The sequence below is a fragment of the Xiphophorus maculatus genome, chromosome 18 (assembly GCF_002775205.1).
Source record: "Xiphophorus maculatus strain JP 163 A chromosome 18, X_maculatus-5.0-male, whole genome shotgun sequence".
Classification (NCBI taxonomy): Eukaryota; Metazoa; Chordata; class Actinopteri; order Cyprinodontiformes; family Poeciliidae; genus Xiphophorus; species Xiphophorus maculatus.
Genome location: NC_036460.1, coordinates 28,513,862 through 28,536,102, shown reverse-complemented (window position 1 = coordinate 28,536,102; position 22,241 = coordinate 28,513,862). Strand labels below are relative to the sequence as shown.

The window sequence follows — 22,241 nt, the reverse complement described above, 5'->3', positions numbered from 1 at the left end:
TTTTATATATGCATCTAAATGTACTGCGCATGCATAAACATAATGTTTTATGCACTCAGCGACGTCCATTCGACCTACATGTTAAAAATATTCTTAAAAATCTTGGGACTCCTGTATCCCACATTCTGCGCATCGAATCATCTGCACTCGATTAGCTTTGACTTGAGCTCCGAGAAATAGATCAAATCCTGACCTCAATTCGGGGGTTTGTTTTTATTTAGTTTTTCTCTCCAAAACTCATACTAAAATGGACTGTCTGGCATCGTTTACAAGTAAGTGTCTGTGAAAACACATAGACAGCGAATTAAATCCAGCAGCTGCTCCTCCACTGTTTGCGTGTTTTTGGTATTTTTTCCTAGCCGTTGCTCTATGTTGCTAGCCAAGCTAGCTTTAGCATTCGTAGATGAAGAAAGCGCCTGAAATGTTTCATTCAAAACCTTAAAATATGTCAGCACACATTTTGGCATTGCTGAAGATCTTCGACACCAGCTAAGCAGCGATACAGACGCAAACCTGAAGCTAATTATAAGGAACTAAATACAAACATTAGCTAGCTTTACAATTTGCAGCCAAATGTTATTTTATAGCCTAAATTAAACCCCTTTGTAATTCTGACTGACTGGAGAATATTTATTTAATGATTATATTTTATATGTATCCGTGTTCTACAGTCTGTAATTAGTAAGTAAACCGTAACCATGATATTTGAATCATAACGCCTGTAATATTGCAGATGATCCCTTTGACAAGCCGCCCTGCAGAGGATGCTCTTCGTATCTAACTGAGCCTTACATCAAGTGTGCAGAATGTGGACCAGCTCCGTTTCTGCTCTGCCTCCAGGTGAGTTAATAACAAACATGTGGCTCATCAGCAGACCTCTGACTGAACCCAGTTATAGGGGATGGTTCTATTTATCTTCTCTTATGTTTGTTGTTTTTGCACTTTTCTGCACTTGATTTTGGTCGAGTTTGGTGTTGGTTGCTAAAATTAACCTGTGTGTTCTGCATGAAAGAGATCAGCACGTTGTTGGCTCCTCAGCACTCCTAAAATATCCCTGGACTGAGATGAAGCTTCGGGAATGGGGGTCTGCAGCCTGTGGCTCCAGAAGTGGCTCTTTAATAACTTTCAATCGCATAATGTAGAAATGGTCAACAGCTTGGGGGGGGGGGAATGAGGAGAATGTTTCTTTTCTTTCCTTATTTTTGCATCATTGTGTCAGTTTTCATCTCTTAGCACACGTACATTTTGTGGACGAACACATCTTGGCGAGATCATAGCATTTTCATCTTGCCCGTTTTTAAAGATATTATTCCTACAGGAGAATCTCTTCCTGGTTTTTAAAGTCGTTTCAGTAGGAAGTCAAAGTGACTTCAGTCAGTCTAATTGTGTGGATCTCTTTCAGTGTTTCACCAGGGGATTTGAGTACAAAAAACATCAGAGTGATCACAAATATGAAATCATGGTGAGTATTTTTCTTTTATTTCACCATGTTGCAAACCCCCAACCCTTCTGCCCCCACATACACACACACACACACACAGTCCTCTGAGATGTGTTACTCTACTTCCCCACTTTGCAGACATCGGACTTCCCGGTTCTGGAGCCGGGCTGGACGGCGCAGGAGGAGATGGCGCTGCTGGAGGCGGTCATGGACTGCGGCTTTGGGAACTGGTGGGCACTTCCTCACTGTGATTTGATAAGACCTGATTGTTTTCCCTGTGCCACACTCTCTGGTGTCATTTATTTAAGGTTTCAAGGTTTGTTTCTGGGTTTCACGGCCTCAGGGTTGAAGCTCTTCATCACACCGCTGCCGTTTGCTCTCAGGTTAAATATTAAACATTTGCGTCGTAGCGCAGAGCGCAACACGAAGCACGAAGCTGAGCAGTCGGCCTTGCGGGGAGACAGGAACACTCTCGGCTGAATGAGTTCAGTTTGTGATGCTTTAATGACTGTGATGTCTTGGTCTGTGAGGAAATTTTCTTCCACCACAGGTTGTTGTGTCACTTATTGTTTCCAGCTGGAAAACAATAGCTTCCATCCATTTGTTTGTCTACTGATCCACTTATTTTTTCATCCAGTACATCTCTTGTGATGGGTTATTTTTGTTCAAATGTTTAGACTTTTGGATGAGAGGTGAAAATCTTCAAGAAACAAAAGAAGAACATCATGTTTTAATGATATTTCTTCATCAAAAACATACCCGGAGTGTTGCCTTAAGTCTTTCCTGCATGTTTAAGAAATCCTTTAATCTCCATGGCAACCATTCAGCTGTGGAAAACACCTGGGTTTCCCTACCTCCGCCTTCAAGGTGCAGCTCCTCCTCCGAGCTGCAGTTTCAAAGTTTCGGGACTTTTGCCTCGCAGAGCAGCCCTCCCTCCCCACATGACTCCTCCACTCAGCTCCTTCAGACTAGCCAGCAGCAATTAGCAAACGCCTGCTGAGTTCATTGTAGGAGCTGCTTCTCAGTGCAACGCTGGTAAAAACGTTGCTAAAAGGTGAATAGAGGAGCCATGTTGTGATGACTTCCTGAAGGCGGAGTTTTAGAAAAAGTTTTTAAAGAGACAGAGGCCCAATTTCAAGGCATTAAGTTACAAAGTCAAATTTCTTTTAATTCATATTTGATATATTCAACTGAAGCTAACACAGTTGCTTAATTGAGCTATGAAATGGCTCTGTGTGGATGAAAAATACATAATACTGCCGCTTTAAAAATTCCTGAAATATTAGCCTGCGGGAATCTTTATAACTCGAAGGGACCCACCTTGTACTATACAAGCAATTCAAACACCCTGACTGGTTTTTAGTTGGCCGAATGCAATCTTGTTGTCTCCTACTCTTAACTTAAATTAAACACAATAAATAAAAACAGTATTTGCGCTCTGTTTCCTAAACCCGTCAACCCGGTGTGACCCTTTCATAAATCTGGACGAACCGTCGGCGGCGGAGCCGAAGGATGAATCTTTGTGTTTTTCTCGCCTCTCCAGGCAGGACGTAGCATATCAGATGCGCACTAAAACCAAAGAAGAATGCGAGAGCCACTACATGAAGAATTTCATCAATAACCCGCTCTTCTCCTCCACCCTGCTCAGCCTGCGGAAAGCAAAGGACTCTTGCTATGCAGACGGAGCCATTCCTTTCAAACGTAAGCCGTTTCCATGATTTATTTTCATTTTCTCTCACAACGGAACACAAAACCCTTCGAAAGAGACACAATATGCCGATTATTTTCTTAATTTTCTTTTAAAATGATGGTTAATGAGATTAGTCTGACACGGTGTTTCAAGGTAGCTTTATAAATTATGGGAATTAATAAAACGTGAGAATTTTCTAAGTGAAGTGTGGAAAATGTTTTTCAATTCTAGACTTTATCTTCCGTCCTATATAAGATTCAAAACTATTTTTTTGAGAAACATGCTTTTTACTTTCATTTACATTTAAATAAAAAGCTTTACTTGACTTTTGCTACATGTATTTTCAAGTTTTTAATCCAAATTATTGATCATTAAACTCCCTGTGGTTCCTATTCTTGATATCCTCTTTTTTATTTTAGCAAACATGATAGGTTTATTTTGTCATAACCTGCAAAGAATCAGCCAGAGACAGAGATTAGGTTTCTTTTAATTTCTTTTCTGCAGAATAGGAGAATTGAGAACAGACGCGACGAATCGCTGTCAAACACTGTCTGGACTCAATTCTGCCAGTTCTTTCTTTGCATTTCTCTTTATTGTATAGAAAAAGGAGGTTGGGCTTCTTCACACAGTCACACAGAGAATTGACCAACCGTCTTTACATTCTGGAGCCTCCTATGGACATGCCCTTACAAGGGCATGTGACTGACCACAACTAATCAGTTACATATGGAACTAATAACACATGAATGTTTAACGTTTTTAGCTTCCAAGCAAACATCCTAAACAAAGTTAATAATATACTACTCTACAAAAGAAAGAGAAGTTAAGTAAATATAAAAAGAAGAATAATAGAGTAATAATATGAAAAGAATAATATGAAAGAATAATATGAAAGAATAATATGAAAACATAACTTGTAAACTAAACTCATGAGTAAATGAACAGGAGGATAATTTTCCTAACAAAACACACTATTGATTAAACCACCTGTATTTATTGTAGGTTATTCCAGTTTAGATTTTGTAAGACTACATTTTACAAATTTCCGTCCAGAGGCGATGTGCTACAAATGCCAAAAAAAAAAGCTTTTAAATTGCCGTTTTATTGCAGTGGAGGAGAAAGCAACAGGCTTTTGTCGTTTGTTGAAAAGTCAAACATATAAATAGTAAAACACAAACGTTTAATATTTGACCTACTGATTGAAACTGACAGATTTTGAGTGTTGGCTGAAAGATTGATGCATCTCTATAAGCTATAGCTAATTTTTTTTGTTAAACTGTGTAAAATCCCCATGGCTTCATTTTGTAAAATATTTTTGTGAATTAAATTAAATTTGAGTTTTTTCCATTGAATTTTTACTTTGAACTTTGATTGAAATTGAGCACTGCTTTTACAATTTAAAAAAAAATGCTTCGTTGGAAAGTTGGATAATATCAGCGTCAATTATGAGTATTCAGGAAATCCAAAAGAAAATGTGTAATGATACTAATAACAGAAATTAGTAATATTAATAATAAAATATGAACATAAGAATAGGCCTAAAATCTCCAACTGCCACACCTTTTCTATAAACATTTTTCTGCTTACGGCGACTAGATGATCAGATTTTGTAACATGAACAGGGCCGGATTTAGAAGGATTTTGGCCCCTGGGATGGAAATTATTTAGTTTATTGGTGCCCTATCAACTAAAGAAAAATTTGTTTGCTAATACTGTATATTAGCAAATAACAGTATATTAATAGGTAGTGCTGTACATAAATGGTCATGACCTGATGATACCTACTGAAAATGGTAGATTTTGGCCCCAAAAAAGAGACTATAACTTCATAATTTTCAGACACTTGAGTATTGTTTATATTCATAAAACCCCCCAAATATTATTACATCTCACTTGATATGACAATATCTGCATTCATTTAAAGAATTTTTTTTTTTAAATGGTGCGGCCGCCCCCCCAAAAATGATGCCCTGGGCTACTGCCCATATGAGCCCTTTCTAAAGTCCAGCCCAGAATGTAAATAATCACAAACCACTGAAGCATTTTTGGTTCTTACATGTATTCCTCTGACCCCACAGCCTCCGACGACCCCCCCCGGCCGACCTTTGACTCGGTTCTGTCTCGGGACATGGCAGGGTACATGCCAGCCAGGGCGGACTTCATGGAGGTGAGGTTGAGCTGACTTCACCTGTCCGGACGAGTAAATCAGTCAAACGGCCCCCAGAGGGCTCGGCAGTAAATGTTAATGAAAATAGTGACTCACACCTTGGGTTGTCACCCGGCAGCAAGTCGTCATAGCAACCTCATCAGAGCCTGACGCCATTTGTATCTCTCTCCTAGGAGTTCGACAACTACGCAGAATGGGATCTGAAAGACATCGACTTTGTGGACGATGACTCAGATATACTGCACGGTACGGCTACTTTAGTTTTAAATTTTTTAAATCATGTCTGATTTGCACCTTCTACTTTAACTTTCTGCTTCTATCACAGCTCTCAAGCTCGCAGTCGTCGATATATATCATTCGAGATTAAAAGAGAGACAAAGAAGAAAGAAGTAGGTGTTTGTTTTTATTTCATTCGATGTGGAAATGCAGCCAGTAGCGTGCAGTGGTCTCAGTTTTTCAGCAGATGGCGTCAGAAGCTTCTGTATTCATTGCCCTGCTGTTTTCTACACTGGGTTACAAACAGTAATTCCAGCAGCTCTCTGCTTACTTAGCATCTAGCATTTCACTGGACGGATGTATTTATAACATTGTTTGGTGTTTTGTCAAAAGCCGCCAGTACAGAGTAGATGGGATTATCACTGAACGGGTTGCTAACTTTAAGCCGATTTATTTGCTGCCGTGCAGTTGGTCTTTCAGAATTGAATTTACAAGCCGCAGGGTGTCTGTTCACTCCATGAATATATTTAGATATGCATTTGTTCTTTTCTCTAACATGTGAATGCCAGCCTGTTTGACAACATGCCCGTTCTCCCAGCAGGAAAGAAATAAAAAACGTTTTTTAATCCTGAAGAACAATCCGATTTACAGAAAGCGGCGTCCTCACTTTTGGTCTTTTTGTTTCTCTGCATTTTGTCCTCTATCTTAGACACCATTCACATGAAATTCTAGCAGATTTACTCATTCCACTTTAGTTGTTCCAATCATCACATAAATATTTGATTAATTAAGTGTTTTTTTTGTGTGTGTGTGTGTCTTTTTTAGTATTTGCCAATACTAAGCTCTTTGTAGCGTTGGCCAAACTAAGAAAACTGAACATTTAAATGATCATCTTAAGATGACAATAAAACTAATAAAAGATTTTCAGTTGTGCCATTATATTTTTTAGATTTAAAAAAAAAAGTTTCCAGAGGTGGCAATGAGCTGCACAAAAATAGCAAAATTTAATTATATTATTGATTTCTGATAACCCATAGAAAAGTTTTTTTTATGACATCTTAAAAATTACAACGGCACAAATGGACATTTTTGCTGCACAAATGTAGCACACTTGATTGACGCCATATTTCATTTGATTTTGTAAATTTGGGCTGGCTGGTTGACCTTTGACCTCTGGAAACTTTAATTAACATCGTTAAGATGATGGCGGCACAAGCCGAAACTTTTGCTGCACAAACGTTAGTGCAAACGTTTCTGACTCGGGGGGTCAAAGATGCACTGTTGTACAATTGCACATCTGTTCACACCCATTATTACGTGTACATAGTGTAACATGAGTTTGGGGGCGTGGCCAGAAGCCACTTATTTGCATAAAAGCGACAGGCAGACCTGACCAGGTGACATTTCATTAACTGAGGATGAGTTTGTGTAAGAAATGTAATGTACATGTTTTGTAGAACCCATGCACATCTCTTCACTTGTTTTTAAGGAAGCATAAAAGGTGTTCTTTAACATTATTTTTTCTTTTAGGAGGAAAATAAATTTTCTGTTGTTATCCTGCCAGCTGTCGCTCTTTGTCACTACACACTGCGCCTCGCATCCATCACAGTCAACTTTAACGAGTTTCTGCTCCCTGAACTCCGTGGAACGGCATTCAAGGCTCGCAAAGCGTTTCGCAGCTACCTCGAGCAGCCAGGCTCCTATTTTATCTCTGCTAAGTTGTCAGAGAGGATTGTAAGATCAGACCTTGAGCTTCAGAACATCAGAACTCACATTTGTGAGCTTTCTCCGGCCCTAAGAGCATTGAATTCTGTTTGGTAGAAACCGTCCTTAGACGGCTTTAAAAAGCAGTAGCCTTGTTTCGCTTTCCAGGAATCGGCGACGCTGACGCTGGCTCCACGGTTTCCTGTATTGCCCGATTCATCCCGAAGTTCAACTGCTCATTGTGAACATAGCTCACCAATAAGTGTTAATAATTGTAGTCCTGGTGTGTTTTTGGCCGCCTTCCAGATCTTGGGTTTGAAGAGTTCGTCTCACAGGTTCAGGATAGACAAACTGACCAAAGAGTGATTTAGGATTGGCATAAAAAGACAGCTTTATTGGGAGTTTATTTGATATTTATACTGAGATAAAGTTACACCTAAGTGGATTCCATTTCTTGTAGGTTTGCTTCAGCAATCAAAGGATCGTTTTTCTGAACCGCTCTGTTCGTCTCTTTCAGGATCATTCGAGACCACGGTTTGATCAACCTGCGCAAATTCCAGAGTGAGTTCCCTTCAGAAACTCATTAGCTCTGCTGAGTCATTCACAACGGCTTGGCCAGACATTTCATACCTGGCAGCCAAATCGCTGCTCTGCTTTCTGGAGGATGTGTGCAAACAAAACTGTGCTGTAATAACCTTCATTTGTCTTTTAAGGTCCTGGACTGTTTACATTATTTTTAGTTGTATCTGAGCTTGGATCAATACGGAAATAAATGTTTCCGTCCAATTTGTTTAAAAAAGACTAGAGAGGAACGTTTTTAACTTAGAGAGCTAAGATTAGTGTTTTTCTGTCTAAATGATGGAAATGGCCAGACAGCATATTAGGGCTTCATAGACACAAGAAAAAAAGGAGGTAATTTTCCCAAAACAAACTCTGAAACTTTGGGATTTAGTTCACGTATTTCCTAGAAAGAACTTGGTCATTCTTTGAGCTTGTCAAAATTTTTCGACTTGGAAATTCACTCAGTTTCAAATGTAGAAAATTTTCAGCTCTTTGCTCTCAGAATTTCCTTTTCTTTTCTAGAAAATTTCTGAGATTAATCTCAGCAAGGGGGAGGCTATCTGCATTACATAGATCAGCTTGATTGACAGCGCTAAGACCCTCCTCCCTCCCCGCTCTGATTGGTTGCCTATGATCATAATATGCTATCACAACATAGTGACAGTTTTAACACACATATTAAATTTATTATATTTTTTTATACAAAAGTTACCTTCTGCATCTTCAAATATATTATCACTTTTAAAAACTGTGTAAATTATTACGATTTTGACATCCATCTTGAGTTGAGCGTACTTAAACTACAAAATACAGAAACAAAAGGAGAATCTGAAACCTGATAGCTCTGTTGTTTTTATGTCATCAACAGGAGAACATTTTGTGCTTTAACTTCGTCGTTCCCTGTTTTGTACCATGAATACATTCTGCACATCGTTTCTGTCATAATGGATGAGCAAAACCTTCACTAGCTACAAAGAATTACGGCTATGTTCACACTTCAAACATAAAATATGATGTATGTTTTTTAAGGAAACAGAAAAACGTGTGAGTCTTCCTGTCAGTATGGGCTGTGGGAGTTGGGCGTAACCTCACTCCCCTGTTTTGAAGGGAGTTGCTGCAGAGACGGCCGCGTCCTCCACCTGTCACAGGTTGGATTTCACCGGGTTCAGCGATATAATTCCTTGCGGGGAGGGAGCAGATGGGTTTAGATTTTTATGGCGAGCTTGCGCCGCGAAAGGATTTTGTCTGGTTATAGTGCCTCGTAACTTTCCTCGCCACGTGTTGCTCCGCGGAGCCCGCTCCCGGTTCGGGAGTCGGAACAGTTCCCCCTCATCTTTTATTGACGTTTCCCTTCAGCCCACCGGTTAGCCCCTGCTGCCTTATCTCTGCAGCCTTTTCAAGACAAAAGCCAACTCAAACTGGAGCTGCACACCGGTTGCCATGGAGACTGTCAAAGAGCGCGTGTGTGTATGCGTGCGCGTTCAAGCGTCTGTCACATGCGATCATGGGAGTGGTGGTGACTCTGGCGACCCGTCGGTCCGCTTGTCGTTGGTTGTTTGGGCCCAGTTTGGAGTTCTGGTCTCCTCCCTTTGGTGTGTGTGTAGGTGTGTGTGTGTCCGGTGTTTGGTTAGGTGCACGACTTCATAGGCTCAGCCGGAGACGGCAGCTGTTAATTAGCGCTCTCACACGCCGCAGTCTGAACCCACAAAAGAAGCCTCTCCTCCCGGGCTCCGACACTCGTCTTGTTACTCGGCAACGCGGCCGAAGCTTTCAGGCGAACACAACAAGTCTCGGAGTGTGTTTCCGTGTTCAAGGGAGTTAAATGTGTGAACACTCACCAGCGGCGCGTCGCTCTGGCAAATCATGCAGAAAAGAGATGAGTTTCTGTTTTCATGCAGCAAGGCTGCTGAATGTTTTATTGCGTATGAGTTTGAGATTCTTCCTCTGCAATGGATAAGAAATCGAAAATTTTGTTTATTTAGGTTATTGAACGAGTTGTAAATCTTGAATATATACAGTTTCTTATAAACTTATTTGTCCCCCTGAAACTTTGTTGCGTTTTGCTTTGTCACAACCATAAACCTCAATGTGTTCTGTTTTGATTTACATGGTTTTATGTGATAGGCCACCACAAATTGAAAAGTAGAAGAGAAACAGCACAAAGTGTTTAAAAGAATTCTAAGCTGGAAACTAATAAATGTGGCGCACATTTATATCGCCTTAAGATCAGAAGTTTGTAGAAGCACCTTTGGTTCCAGTGGCAGCCTTTCGGGGATTTTTGCTCATGTTTTTTTGGCAATAAAATCTCAAGTTCAGTCTGATTGGTTGGAGAGAATCAGTGGACGTTATCATCTCTCACCTACTGCCACAGACTCTCAGCTAGATTTAGGTCTGGTTCTTGACCAAGCAAATCTAACCCATACATGTTTCAATCTAAAGCACTACAGGCGAGTGTTTCTGTATTATTTTTATTGCTGTATTTTTAAGTTAACCTAGCATTAGGACAACCTTTGTACCCTCTTACAGGATTTCTACCATTGCTAACACACACACAAACACATAAGTTTGTATTTCTACACATATGAGGACTTTACATCGACTTCCACTCATTTTATGTCCTTCATTTATACCTAAACCAGACATTTTTCCTAACCCTCACCAGTACTAGTCTATTCCTGACCCTACCTCTAACTTAATTCACCTCTAATTTGCCTCTAATGTAACCCTAAACAAGGAGTATACCCTATTAGGGCCAAGCTTTGGTCCCCATAAGGACATCAGTCTTCAGAAGGTCAGTGAATATGCCAGAAATTGTCTTAAGAAGACTAGATAAACAAGTACACCCCCACACACACCCGCACGCACACAAACACACAGTATCTTTCTATATTCTCAGGGACTTTGCATTGACTTCCATTCATTTTCAATACATTTCTCTAAACTAACCCTTTCCCAAAACCATTACCAGTACATACCTAACCCTAAGCCCAACCTAAACTGAATTCACATCTTAGTCCTAAACCATAACCCTCAACCAGCATTTCTTGTTTTTTGGGGACCTGGGGCTTTATACTACTTCCACTGATAAATTATTTCACTTATAACAAAACATTTTCCCATGTTGTTATAAGTGAAATGATCTCCAACGGACCTAATATTTATTCATAAATACTATTGAATTTTTGACATAAAAAAAGTTTCACTGTCTTGCTGAAAAGTTACTTGTAAGTTAGTTTTGTCTTATTCTAGGCGTATTTGCTTTAGAAATTAGACCAAATTTGCTTGGTAAGATTGTGTGTTTTTGCAGTGCAGGTGCAGTTTTACAGCGAAGACTCGTAATCAGCTTCAGTGCAGCTGGTCACTCCCAGCCGCCTGGCTCAGCTCATCCGTTTTTTCCCGTAGCGGATCAGAAACGGTACACCTCAGAAATTAATATGTTCTAATAACGTCACCTCTCACATTCCCAAAAAATTAATAGAAGATGAGGATTTAAAATCTAGCTTTATCAAGCAGTTACTGATGCTGGGTTTTTTTTTTTGTGTTAAAGTTATAATCAGCTTGAAATGTTACCAGATTAGTGATTTCAATATTTCCCCTCTCCAGATTGAGAGCTCTGAGATGCAAACTCATGTTGACAATTAAAGATCTTTGTATTGACTGTATTATGCCAGCTGAGCTGTGTAAAGACACCCTGAGTGTTAATAGCTTTTTGTGTAATCAGTGGTTTTGGATGAGAAGTGAAGATCCATTCGGCTGCAGGGAGAGAATTCGTTCCCTGCAGCCGCCTCAGGAGATCATATCAGCCCCGTCTGCACAGAGCGGTGGTGATAACAGGTGCAGCCGCGGCGCACAGGCAGGGTTTTATTCTGATCATGGGCGTGTATCCCCCCCCGCCAATGTTCTAAATCGACCCACCGGGTCTCTTGAAGTCATACTTTGATTCCTAAACAAAACCTGTGGTTTAAAAGTAGCTGGACCTCCATCGACCCCGTTCACTGCGGCGCCGAATCGTTTCACAAGCCCAGGATAAAAGGTCGGGAAGGTGTTTTCGTTCTGCCGTCTCCCGTGTCGAGCATGAATAGGTGGAAGTGGCGATGGGAAAATTGCATAAACGGACCACGAATCACTGTGAACAATGTGCGTTTATCAGTCTAAATGTGATCCCGAGTTCAGTCATTCTAGTGTGTCAGGCTCTTATGTTTTCGTTTTTAATTATTGCAATAAAATTATTTGGTTATTTCAAATGCTTCTTCATTTCCAACAAACTTATCTTAGAAATGAGAACATCTTTTCTATATTGGGTATTAGATGGGGAGCCCAAACTTTATCCATGTTTCATATTTATTGGCTATAAACCCAAGTTTTCATTGATTTATTTGATGAAATCACTTCTGTTATTATTGTTAGTTTTTTTTAACAGAAATTTGGTGCAAAAGTTGGAATTTATTGGGGATTTCCTCCAATCCACAGTCACAATTCTATATTGCCACCTTCCTAAAATAATGGTCTAAGTCACTATTTGCCAAAAGTGATACTGGCAAAAAACAGGGAGGAATGTGCCAATATTGAAGTTCAAATACACTTAAATTGTCATAACATGTGATTAATGCCCTGTACACACGAAGCCGGGCAAATATCTCCACCACTTTATTTAAAAAAATATCATAAACACAGGATCTCTTTCAGAAAAGTTTTCATCCACATGAATCTGCACAAATCCACTCCTGAGCGTTGTATAAAACATGCCAGACCCATGGGGGGCAGTGTAGCGCACAGCTAGAACCTATATCAGCCAATCGGATTGCTTCAAAACAACCACAACTTCAGAAACAACCAATCAGAGCCAGGAGGAGGGTCTTAGTGCTGTCAATCACTCTCGTGTATGTGCTGCTCTCACCTTCCATCTTTGCTCTCTGCTACGCTACAGCTCCTCCCCCACTGCAGAGCCTGTCGTGTTTGCTAAGGCTAGTTAGCATGACCACAATGACGGCAGAAAAATGGTTTTCCTGGAACAGTCAGTGGTTTCTCTATTAGCACATTGAGCAGGGCAGGACCCTGATTGGCAGGCCACCCCAGGCCTCCTGCCAGTCTGGGTCGTCTCTGATTGGCTATTTCTGATCAGTAGGGATGCATTTCTGCTAATGGCAATAGCAGCTCAGGGAGAAATTGGAGGACCTCGATATTTTCACAGATTATCTGTCTCATAGTGTTAAAACATAGCGACAGTTTAAACAAATGTGTAAAAAAACCAACGCTTTTTAATAAAAGTTACGTGCTGCAGCTTGAAGTTTCTTTCATACTTTAGAAAAACAGTGGTTAAGTGCATCACTAAAAGCCATTGAGTGACATTAATGTAACAGGTTTGTTCTCCGTCCATTAACTCACAAACTAAATGACTTTCCAGCTGAAGCAGCAGAAGTCATAAACTGCTCCTGAGGAGGCGGATCGCTTCTTTCATGTTTCTGAGTTATATTCTCCTGGATCTGCTGCCCACTCATTCCTGTCCTCTCTTCTCTCTCTCTCTCCTGTTAGTGTTGGAGCGGTGTTACCCGAAAGAGGTGCAGGAGCTGTATGAGGTCATGAGGCGGTTCGCCAGAGTGGTCGGACCGACCGAACACGACAAATTCATCGAAAGCCACGCACGTCAGTATCTGCCCCTGGCGCGTTCACCTGAGAACATGCACAGAGTTTATTCACCAAGACCGAGCCAGTCTGAGTAACCTGGCTTTCTGATTTTCACTCTGGAAGGATGTAACTTTTAATCCCGGTGGGAAGACGAAGTGACATTACTGCTTTCTGTTTTCAGAAAGTGTGTGGATATTTTTCTTATTTTATTTAATCTTTTGCAATGTTTCTTCTTTCTGAAGTTTTCAATTGGATTTTACAAGATTCAAATTTATTTAGAAGACACACATTTCTATACCTGTTGCCCCAGATGTCGCGCTTTAGGACGTCATCTCGCCCTTATTCGTTCACGGTGAACCCAACCAGGGATGACGTGGTGTTGCCTGAACACACACCTGCTTTCTGGAGGCATGTTGGCGTTCAGTAATGGAAGGCGTGACATCTAACACAGCAGCGATGGTGTCTGGTGTGGCATGATCTGCCGTTCCTGCTCAAGCTTTTACACACAGCGTTGGCTCTGAAACGTCCCTGTGTCTCTGCTGATCGTAGAGAACAGGATGTGTGTGAGTGTGTGAAGGCGTCTCTGTCTGCAGCAGGTGTTGCATGCTTGAAACTGACTGAAATTACTTGAGAGCTGACTGGCTCTTTGTTCTAACAATTTTCAGAAAAATATATTTTAAGAAAAGGGCCTTATTTCCATTCCTGCATTGGTAGACGCAGAGTTGTCATTTTCGTCATTGAGCAACACCAGAAAACTGTTTTCTGCTGATCCCCATTCTTGTATGTTTGTTGTCACCTGAAGCATAAATACACACATCCCTTTTTGCCCAGCCATTTTACCATTTCGGATCTGGATGGATGAACGTGTTTGATGGAAGATGTGCCCTTCACCCTGAGAGGAAAAGGCAAAAACCTTCTATGAATCTTAAAATAATGTTCTCACCATTGAAATGAGTCCTGTACCGACATGGGCTGAAAAGCTGCTGCTACAGGAAGGAGCCATTCCTCAGAAGCCAACTTAGAAACCCAGATTACATTTCAGGGTTTCCCCAGAAAAGCTGCTGTGTTTGGTGGTAGGGATGCTTGGTGTATAAAAAACTATTTAAAATAAACAGACAGCACTTAGCCTGGTGGGGGCAAGTTAAGTCTGGTAGCCCGCCAGGCTTGGAATACTCGAGGAAGCATTCAAAGCCTTCCTTAAGGCTTAGAATATTTCCTTGGTTTCTGGAGGCATGTACAGTACAGAGGTATGATGACAATTGGAGCGCTTGGCAAACATTTTTGTTGTTTGTTCCTCTAGCTGCGTTTCCATTAGCCACATAATGGCTCAATTTAACAGTAAGAAAATAAATTCACATCATGGAAATACAGCAATTTTGGAAAAAAATCATTTCCCTATAAAAGGTTTTGGTGTCAAGATGAGGCCATATCAAAATTGGTTTATTTCGCAAAACTCCGATGGAAACACTGTTTTTGGATCACGCGAGTCATGTGATCAACAACCAGGTGTTGCCACTGGCACAAACCGCAAAGAAGACGACGACAGGAAGCAGTTGGAGGATGATGGCACGGCATGTTTTTTTACTGACTTATCATGTGAACCAGTTTATTCACATGTGATTTTTAAAAATAAATGTTTCTTATTTAATGAAAACACAACAATTGCAAAATTGTGTCATTTTAACCTTAGCCGAATATCGTCAAAGTTTTGCGCACATTTGTAATGAAGACTCAGCTTCTGACTGTAGCACCGTAGTCCTGATGATTATCACTTCGTTTTACTTTATACTTTTGCTTTTTTTTTATGGTTGAAGAGAAAATAAAATCTGTCCTGACTTGAACTTGTATAAAAATCCGACTTTTATTGTATTTATTCAGCCATCTGAAGGACTAAACTCGATTTTTGCGTCCGCCAGAGTGTCTGGAGGGCACCTTTCAAACAGTCTGCGGCTCTGAATGGGCATCTACTGTTATGTTTATGAATCAGTCTGTGCAGATGTGCATTAAGCGACCTTCAACTCTTTCTCTTCACAGTTGAGTTCGAGCTGAGGAGAGAGATCCGCAGGCTGCAGGAATACAGGAAGGCAGGAATCAAGTCCTTCTGCAGTGAGTGGAGTTTGATATTTTCACTTTTTGGGACCAAAAACGTCAAGTATAAACCTGAGTGTTTGTTTATGGTTCTCATATTCAGGACACTGGACACATTTTTGTAAACATCCCTGCACTCTGGGGAAATGTGACAGAAAGATGTGATTTCTACAACAATTGCAGACACATTCTCTGAATACAGAGGAATTTTCCAACATAAATATGAGAAGTTATGTGTAGTTTTATAATTGTGGCTATTTAGGAAAGATGAGCTGAGAATATCTGGATATCCAAGAATCTCTGTACTCTAACAACACAATTTTACTCTCTAGAAGAGAAAAGTTTCTTAAATCTTTGCCCGACTTTACCAATAAATGTTAGGAAATTGCCTCAGTTATGAAAAAGCTGCCTTCACTGCTGAAGCAATAACATAATCGTCTACAATCCAAAGGTCAAACTTTGTCTTCAAGAGGAAATATTACAGACGGGACCTTAAGTTTAGATGAAATTCAGTCATTTTTCTTAATCTTCCTTTAACATTTAGTTTGTCTCCAGGTTCAGCTGGAATTCTTTGGAGATTTGTTTTAGAAAAGTGTACAGGAAAGATTTTTGACTTTGATGATGATTGACCTGTCGCAAAAAGAAATTAATCAATTAACCACATGAAGAATTAAAATGAGCTCAATAATTTCCATTTCGATAACTGATATTTTTTGAATGGCAGTTTTGTTGACAGAGACATTGATTTTAAAGTCCATTTTATGTTTTTCATTTCTGTTTTTATTTATTGATTTTGGTTCTCATGTTTTACTTGGGATATGTAAAACATCTTCCAGTACAAATGTTTAGTGTCTTTTACAAAATGAAAATTTATTAGTCTTGAACTTTCATTGCTACCCTATTGTTGGCACATTACTTAAAATGGCCTCAAAGAAAAAAATATTATCGTTTATCGCAATAATTATTGAGACAATTTATTGTCCAGCAAATTGTTATTGTGACAGACCTAATGATGCTGTACATGTAAAGAAGCGATGGTATAATAAGCTTACACTTTTTTCAATCTACGCTTTGTGTTCTTGCATTGGCAGGAATTTAAATATTTATTTCTGTGCTAGCTCTTTTTTGCTTTTGCTTCTTTTGTTTTTCTTTTCAGCATTGTGTTTCTTTCTTTTCATTTTTTTTTTTTTTACTTGCGTTAAGAAAGGTTAAAAATGACTGAAACATAAATATTGAATAAAAACAAACCGAAAACATTTAAGGCGGCAGTCCTTTGCTGGTTGTTGTTACTGCTTTCCATTGTTGTCTACAGCAGGTACCAGCTTGCTGTGGCTCCACATTTGAACATTTCCGCGTACGTTTTCCGTCCATCAGGTGCCAAGGTGTACGAGCGAGTGAAGAGGATGCGCGAGGACGAGCGGAGGAAGAGGACCATGCTGAATGACGTTCTGCAGTACATCCAGGACGGCAGAGCGTGTCAGCAGTGGCTCAGCAAGCAGGCGGCCATGTGAGCGTCCGAAGGGTTCGCGCGATCTGCGTGTTACGCTACGCTACAATAAACCCCATTCCTACATTAGCGTGTGCTGCCATTTCAACACGTGCCACTCTGGTTTTGTTTTGTTTTGTTTTCTTCCATCGTCGTCTTTTCCACTGGCTGTCGTCCAACTTCCACCTCTAAATAAAAACTCTCAAACGGAATGACTCATCTTTTTTTTTTCTTTTTGGATGACATTCTGGAGTGAGAGTAGTGAACAGAGAGGCTGCGTAAAAGTGGGATGTGTGTCTGCATAAACACAGCAGCAGAGATGATGAGGCTTTTTCTTTCTCCTCTTTGTTACAGAGATGCTGGCGTCACTCCAGCTGTCACAACAATCACAGTGTCAGGTAGGAAGTTTCTCTCCTAGTCTTCCTCTGGCTGCAGGGCTCAGCCGTAACAATGGAGCTTTTCTCCTTTTCTCAAAAACACACTTTCACGAGCATATTTATTCTGCTCTTTCTCTCGTTTAAAATGGCATGGGTTCTCTTTGCTCCCAGAGCTTTAAATGGACACTCCTACATCTCTGCATGTGCAGGAGTTGGCAAAACTCTCATGTTTCCAGACCTTTAGTTTGTGCTATAATATGCTATGCTATGCTACACTGTTATTCCATAGTATACTGTATGTTCAGTATATGCTAAACATATAGGATATACTATAAGTTATATGTATATAGCAGATATACAGTATATAGTAGTTTAGTATACTCTGGACTAGTATAGTCTGCTATACCTGGCTTTCCTAGACTATACTATGGTATTCCATGTTGTTATATAATATTCTTCACTACATTATGTTATGCTATACAATAATATGATGTTTTATGCTATGCTAAACTATACTATACTGTACTATACTATACCATATTATACTGTACTGTGCTAGACTATACTGTGCTGCACTGTACTATTCTATACTATGCTATGCTACATTATACTTAACTATATTATGCTATGCTTTGCTAACCTACAGTAGACAATACTGTGCTGTGTCAGGCTATGTTCTACTATATTATACTTTGGTATATAATGCTAAACTATGCTGTGCTACACTTCACTAGACATATACTACACTACACCATGCTAAGCTAAGCTAAGCGCTGTGGTAGGTTTACAGAGCCCCTTCACGCCTCCTGTTAAGATAAGTCATATTTTATTACAGTAGCATATTGTGAAACTGAACATTTTAGAAAACAGTAAGCCTTAATTTCATCGCATTAAGTCAGTGGAGAAAATCACAAGTTAAGAAATTATTATTTTTAACACCGTCAGCTGTGCTACTGAGCCATTTCACGCTTTGTAACGTTTTGTTCCCCTGACAGTTAACAGTCTGATGTTTAAAGCAGCGTTGCCGTGTGAACTGAGTGTTTTAAACGTTATTACATGTCTGCTGCTCAGCAACAGGCAGGCGGAGCGCGCCTCCTCTCAACCTGACCGGACTTCCAGGGACAGAGAAGCTCGACGAGCGTGAGAAGGAGGTACGGCCATGACAGCCTCACACACAGGCGTCCAGTGTCTGAGGCCTTTTCCGTGATTTTTAAAACCCATCAGATGCATTTGCATTGTTTTATGCCAAAATTTGCGATGTGTTTTTGTGGATATGTACAGGAGAAACTTTGACAAAAGCTGCCAAGTCCGACCCGTGTGTGTGCATAGGCAGAAAGGAGACTGCTCACTGTTTTCTAATGATCTAAGCCAAAGGTTTACCACTAAATTTCCATAAAACTTGATCTGGCAATCATAAGATTATTACATTATTATTACATTAGCGCAGCATTTTTCCAGGAGTGACCATGACCTCCGCGGATCACCGGATAAAAGTAGCACATCCAGGTCTTTTCCTAGCCTCTAAAGAAAGACGAGATTTAACTCAGAAGAAAGAAATTGTCCCTTTATGTGAGACTTGAAGGAGATAAAGATTCAGCTTTCTCTTTATCAGGAAGCATCTCTGAGCATCAGACTGTTTAACCTCAGTGTATTCATGCTTTCAAAGCTCCTGTAAAAATTAACAAATAGCTTCATTATTCAGTTAACCAACCCGAGGCTGCTATTGTGTTGCTCGGGAACATTTGCTGTAAGAACTCCCAAGTTATTTGTTGCCATGGTCACCTGAAACCCAAGTGTTAATCTCGGTGATTTCATCTCCGGCTCATCTGCAGTCGGGTGTTAGAAAGGTTAGAAAGTTTTGTTCTGTCGCAGAAGCAGCCTGTAGGGCCGAACTTCCTGCCTGATGCTGCCTGACTGTTTATTTCTCAGTGACTCTCTGTGGATCTTTAACTTATACCTCAGTTAGTTTCATAACAGCATAAGAGAGCATCGAAATGCCTTGCAAAGTAAGGCATTTCAGCAACAACAACAAAAAAAAACCTTTTCACTTTTCTGAAAAATGAACCGACTGCATAATTCTTGTTAAATAGTATAAGATAAGTAGTATTTCAAAAGAGGAGAATAAATCTTATGTTTTTAGAACAATGATAATATTTGTTGCTAATCTATTGCTAAGAGATGAGCGCGTTTTCTGGTAAGCAAGTGCCACAAAGTAAGCATCTGATTTTTACTTTTGCAAAAGTAAAAATCCGAATGCAGTGACTTAGCATTAGCACAAACATTAGCAGTAGCCTTTTCCCTAAAATAAGGTTTTTAGCTATTTTATTTATTTATTAGCCATGTTTTGTACACTGAATGGAGTAAGTCAATGTAAGACAACATGCTAGTGAAGCTCCACATGCTACTGACAGCATTTACGCTAATGTTAGCAATTTGGCTAATTTTAGGTTATACACTAATTTTAACAAACTGAATGGCATAAGTCCATGTTTCTCAACATGCCTGTGACTCTCCACATGCTATTGATTACATTGCAGGTTACTTTAGCATAGATGCTAATTTTTAGCAACAGAACGCTGGGTTCCAACCGACTGGCACACTTTGGCAGGCCCGGTTTAAACTTCTTCAGAAATGTTCTAGTTTTCTTTAATCTTATATCCAAAGGAAGCATTTTTTACAGCATTCTGCGGTATGAAAGTAATTAAGTTAATTAAGTTTAAGTTGAGAATTTTTATATATTTGTTATCCAACTGGTGCTTAAATTCAGCAGTTATTGTTTCTAGTCACTGTTTTTACAAAATGGACCTTAATAAAACTTTGGCTTTTTTTGACAAAATATTAACAAAAGAAATTTTGTCAACATAAAATTTCATTAAAAATTTGTGCAAAATAAGGACTAACATAACCACGTAACATGGAATTAGTGACTGCATAAATGTTCACCCCTTTTAAAGTGACAGAGCTAATTCAACAGAGGTCCAGTCAATTAGTGGTGGTTGGATAGAGGTCACCTGAGTGCACTGCGTGTGTGTAAAGACACCTGTGTCTGGAAGGTAAAATTCACTGGTTAATCAGTATTCGCAACATAAAGACATAACACTCCAAGCAAATCAGAGAAAAGATTATTGAAAAGTATGAGTCAGGGAATGGTTACAAATAAACCTCTAAAGGCCTGAACATCCTCTGGAGTTCAGTTAGATTGCCAAGATATGGAGGGAGCCGATCCACCGTTTATTGCGATTTATCACGTAGCCACATGTTGATTTTAAAGATCTTGTCAGACTCGGTATGATGTAAGCGCTTTGTTTTTTATACCTGAGTTTTACTGGGAATTTACTGTATGGCTGGAACGACTGAGATTAATCGATGATTAAAATAATCCCCATCTAATTTAAGAATCGATTAGTCGTTAACTGGAGCATACAGACTAAAAAAAAGGCCATTTGCTGAAAGAACACACTCAGAGCAGTAATTGTACCAACAAATGTATACATACTGTATATATAAACATATGTATACACAAAACATAAATAAATTTTTCATTTAAGATAAAAACACCTTTTCTGTAAACATGTTTTACCCAAAACAGTTTTAGCTTCATTGTTTCGAATCCACTAAACGAAAGCTGTCATTGCATTGTGGGCAGTCAGATGTTTGTTTTCTCATTAAAACTAATATTATATAAAATAAATCTTAAGATGTTAAAAGAAAATGTTCAGAATGTTCCAGTGTTTTATCTGATTAATCGATTAATCGTCAGAATAATAGATTACTAAAATAATCCCTAATTTGCGGCAGAAAGACTCCCTTTGCTCTTTGCTTTTGTAGTTTTTATCAACTAAAACTGGATCTCAATAAACGTCCTGCAAGGTAAGTCTCCCTGATGCGTGCGGCAGCCATAAAAACACACGTTTTCTTTCTTCCCGTGCGTTTGCGTAGCTGTGCCAGGTGGTGCGGCTGGTGCCGGGGGCCTACCTGGAGTACAAGCAGGCTTTACTCAACGAGTGCAGGCGGCAGGGCGGGCTGCGGCTGGCGCAGGCCCGAGCGCTGATCAAGATCGACGTCAACAAGACGCGCAAAATCTACGACTTCCTCATCAAAGAGGGATACATCACCAAGGCGTAGTCAGGGGTTCATTCTACTGTAATCCTCTTCAGACTGACAGTGTTTTTAAAAGTGTTTTTATTTTCAAGTGTTGTCATGTCGTGGTCGTCAGTTTTTACACATAGTAAAATGACGTGTTTGTGTTATTCTGTGTCTGACTGGCTCCTGTTTTAATGACTTATTTCTTGTCAGATTGGCTGATAAATAGATCTTGGTGAAACATAATTTGGATGATTAAATCAAAATAGTCCTTTCCATTGTTTTTCAAAGCAAAGCATTTAAAAATAGTCAATTTTGTGCCACAAAAACGAGAGTCGGATCCAGGGCTTTGTAATACCAACATAGGCTACCAGTTAAGGACAATAATGTGCCTCCTGGAACCATGGATCGCTCTGTAAGAGTCAGTGGCCGGAACGCTCAGGTTACCATGTTTGTGAGCATAAAGTTCCTCAATTAAGAAAATGTCTTATTTATTTTAATTGAGGAAAAGATTTTGAAAAAAACATGAGATTTTAACTTTGTCTTCTGTCCGCATAAATCTTTACTGAAAATAAAATAAAAAATGTTGAATTGAATTTCAATGTGAATTGAAAAACTACTTAAATTCTTTCATCTCCATATTTAATAGCTAACTTCAACTGTGACATTTTAGGGCTAAATGTCAGAGTTGACATTTTTTTTGCTTTTGCAAAATTGAAATGAATTCAATTTTGAATTCATTTCGTAGATTTTAAACAGTCAAAAAAAAATAATAATTTTTCCCCAAAGAGTTTTTGCGCCAC

The 22,241-nt window shown here is 39.5% G+C and overlaps 1 protein-coding gene across 1 annotated transcript; it reads left to right on the top strand.

The window, feature by feature from the left end:
- The first annotated feature begins 144 nt into the window (after nucleotides 1–144).
- tada2a (transcriptional adaptor 2A) lies at nucleotides 145–22,034 on the top strand. The gene is made up of 15 exons (XM_005810965.2): nucleotides 145–272; nucleotides 734–840; nucleotides 1,403–1,462; nucleotides 1,580–1,671; nucleotides 2,985–3,142; nucleotides 5,210–5,298; nucleotides 5,472–5,544; nucleotides 5,624–5,687; nucleotides 7,736–7,779; nucleotides 13,312–13,422; nucleotides 15,439–15,510; nucleotides 16,867–16,999; nucleotides 17,333–17,376; nucleotides 18,427–18,506; nucleotides 21,295–22,034. Exons 1-15 carry the CDS (start codon nucleotides 248–250, stop codon nucleotides 21,478–21,480), a joined length of 1,338 nt encoding a protein of 445 aa, XP_005811022.1. The 5' UTR covers nucleotides 145–247; the 3' UTR covers nucleotides 21,481–22,034.
- Nucleotides 22,035–22,241: the final 207 nt, after the last annotated feature.

Coding starts and splice junctions, on each gene's coding strand:
- tada2a (XM_005810965.2), top strand. CDS start 248: ATGGACTGTCTGGCATCGTTTACAA. Junction 273..733: donor CTGTCTGGCATCGTTTACAA/GTAAGTGTCTGT, acceptor GTAATATTGCAG/ATGATCCCTTTGACAAGCCG. Junction 18,507..21,294: donor TCGACGAGCGTGAGAAGGAG/GTACGGCCATGA, acceptor GCGTTTGCGTAG/CTGTGCCAGGTGGTGCGGCT.